The sequence below is a fragment of the Aureococcus anophagefferens genome (assembly GCF_000186865.1).
Source record: "Aureococcus anophagefferens unplaced genomic scaffold AURANscaffold_124, whole genome shotgun sequence".
Lineage (NCBI taxonomy): Eukaryota > Pelagophyceae > Pelagomonadales > Pelagomonadaceae > Aureococcus > Aureococcus anophagefferens.
The window spans coordinates 3,041-4,221 of record NW_008705673.1 but is presented as its reverse complement, the minus strand read 5'-3'; the positions used below and the strand labels follow the sequence as shown (position 1 = coordinate 4,221).

At 49.5% G+C, this 1,181-nt stretch overlaps 1 protein-coding gene across 1 annotated transcript in view; it reads right to left on the bottom strand.

Moving 5' to 3' along the window:
- Nucleotides 1–351: 351 nt before the first annotated feature.
- Nucleotides 352–1,181, bottom strand: part of AURANDRAFT_68400 (hypothetical protein) — a gene marked incomplete at both ends in the record, with an annotated part of 2,977 nt that continues 2,147 nt past the window's right edge. The window contains 3 exons of the mRNA XM_009044080.1: nucleotides 352–482; nucleotides 557–587; nucleotides 630–933. Coding sequence (XP_009042328.1) covers nucleotides 352–482; nucleotides 557–587; nucleotides 630–933 — 466 coding nt within the window. The remainder of the gene's footprint in view (nucleotides 483–556; nucleotides 588–629; nucleotides 934–1,181) is intronic.

The following is a 1,181-nucleotide window of genomic DNA, read 5'->3' as shown; positions in this document are numbered from 1 at the left end:
CGGCCCAGAAAGTCGGTGCCAGGAACTCGCCGGGGGGCAAGGGGAAGTCGCCCGACACCTCCCCGAGTACGCCCAAGTAGGATTTAATCAGTTTACCACCCTGTAGCTCGAGGTCACTCGAGGACTACTTCAAATTCAAGCCCAGCGGCCTTTACCCCGACTCCGACGAAGAGTAGGCAGCTCAGGCCACGAGAGTGTCGCCCCATGTAAGCGGGGCCCCACGCACGTGGTGCGCTACCACGCTCCTTCTCTAAGAAAAAACAACAAAAATTTGAAGGTGAGGTCCGTCTTGGTATTAATTATGGGAAGACGCGTCGATATGATGGGACATTAAATTCCAGGTAATGATGGTCAAAAATGGTGGACGGTGAGGTCCCTTTTGATATTTTGTTTTGAAGTGAGGTCCATTTCGACATTATTTTGGAAGGCGGGGTCCATATTGATATTAAAGTCTCTTGGTGAGGTCCTTCTTGATTTTGATCCTAAATTAAATTAACTCCTGCTCCCGGGGGAGGACACGTTATATGGTAGTGCTTGTTCCCGCGAATTAAGACACCGTCGCCCGGCTGCTTTAAAGGCAGCCACACCTACAAAAGTTCCATCACAACACACAACCATGAAAAACGTACTTTGGGACATGTTTGAGACAAAGGTAACGTCCGGATGTGAACTCCACTTTTTTCCTGAGCATACTCTTCCGCACCTTCACTTTCATCGTGAGAATCACTTCTAGAAAGAACACAGATTATGGCGACATCATTGGCATTGTGTAGATCGAGATGCTCCTCAAAACATGCGTGTTCTGAAGACTGCCGGAGCACGTGCAAGTCCATGAGTGTCAAATGAAACCCGAGCACACGGACACGTTCTAGAATTGTGTGCAGAATTTGCCGAAGACATGGAAACAATTTCGATTCCCGCGCTCGCCCTGAGCTAAGATTAAAGGCAACTTGCCTGGGCATTCTCCTGACGTGAGCAGGAAACGCATCCGCATCCTCGTCTTGTATCACACCGTACTCGAAGCCGTGCCAAAATTGTTTTATACGAATCTCCACATTATCCCAGTTGCGCACAATCTCATCAGAAGCAGCACGAAGTGCACCAGGCTCCAGACCATAGGGAGCACCAACAAAGTCAAGGGAGCCACCGTAAGAACCGGATGGATTCGGCCGCACCTCGAA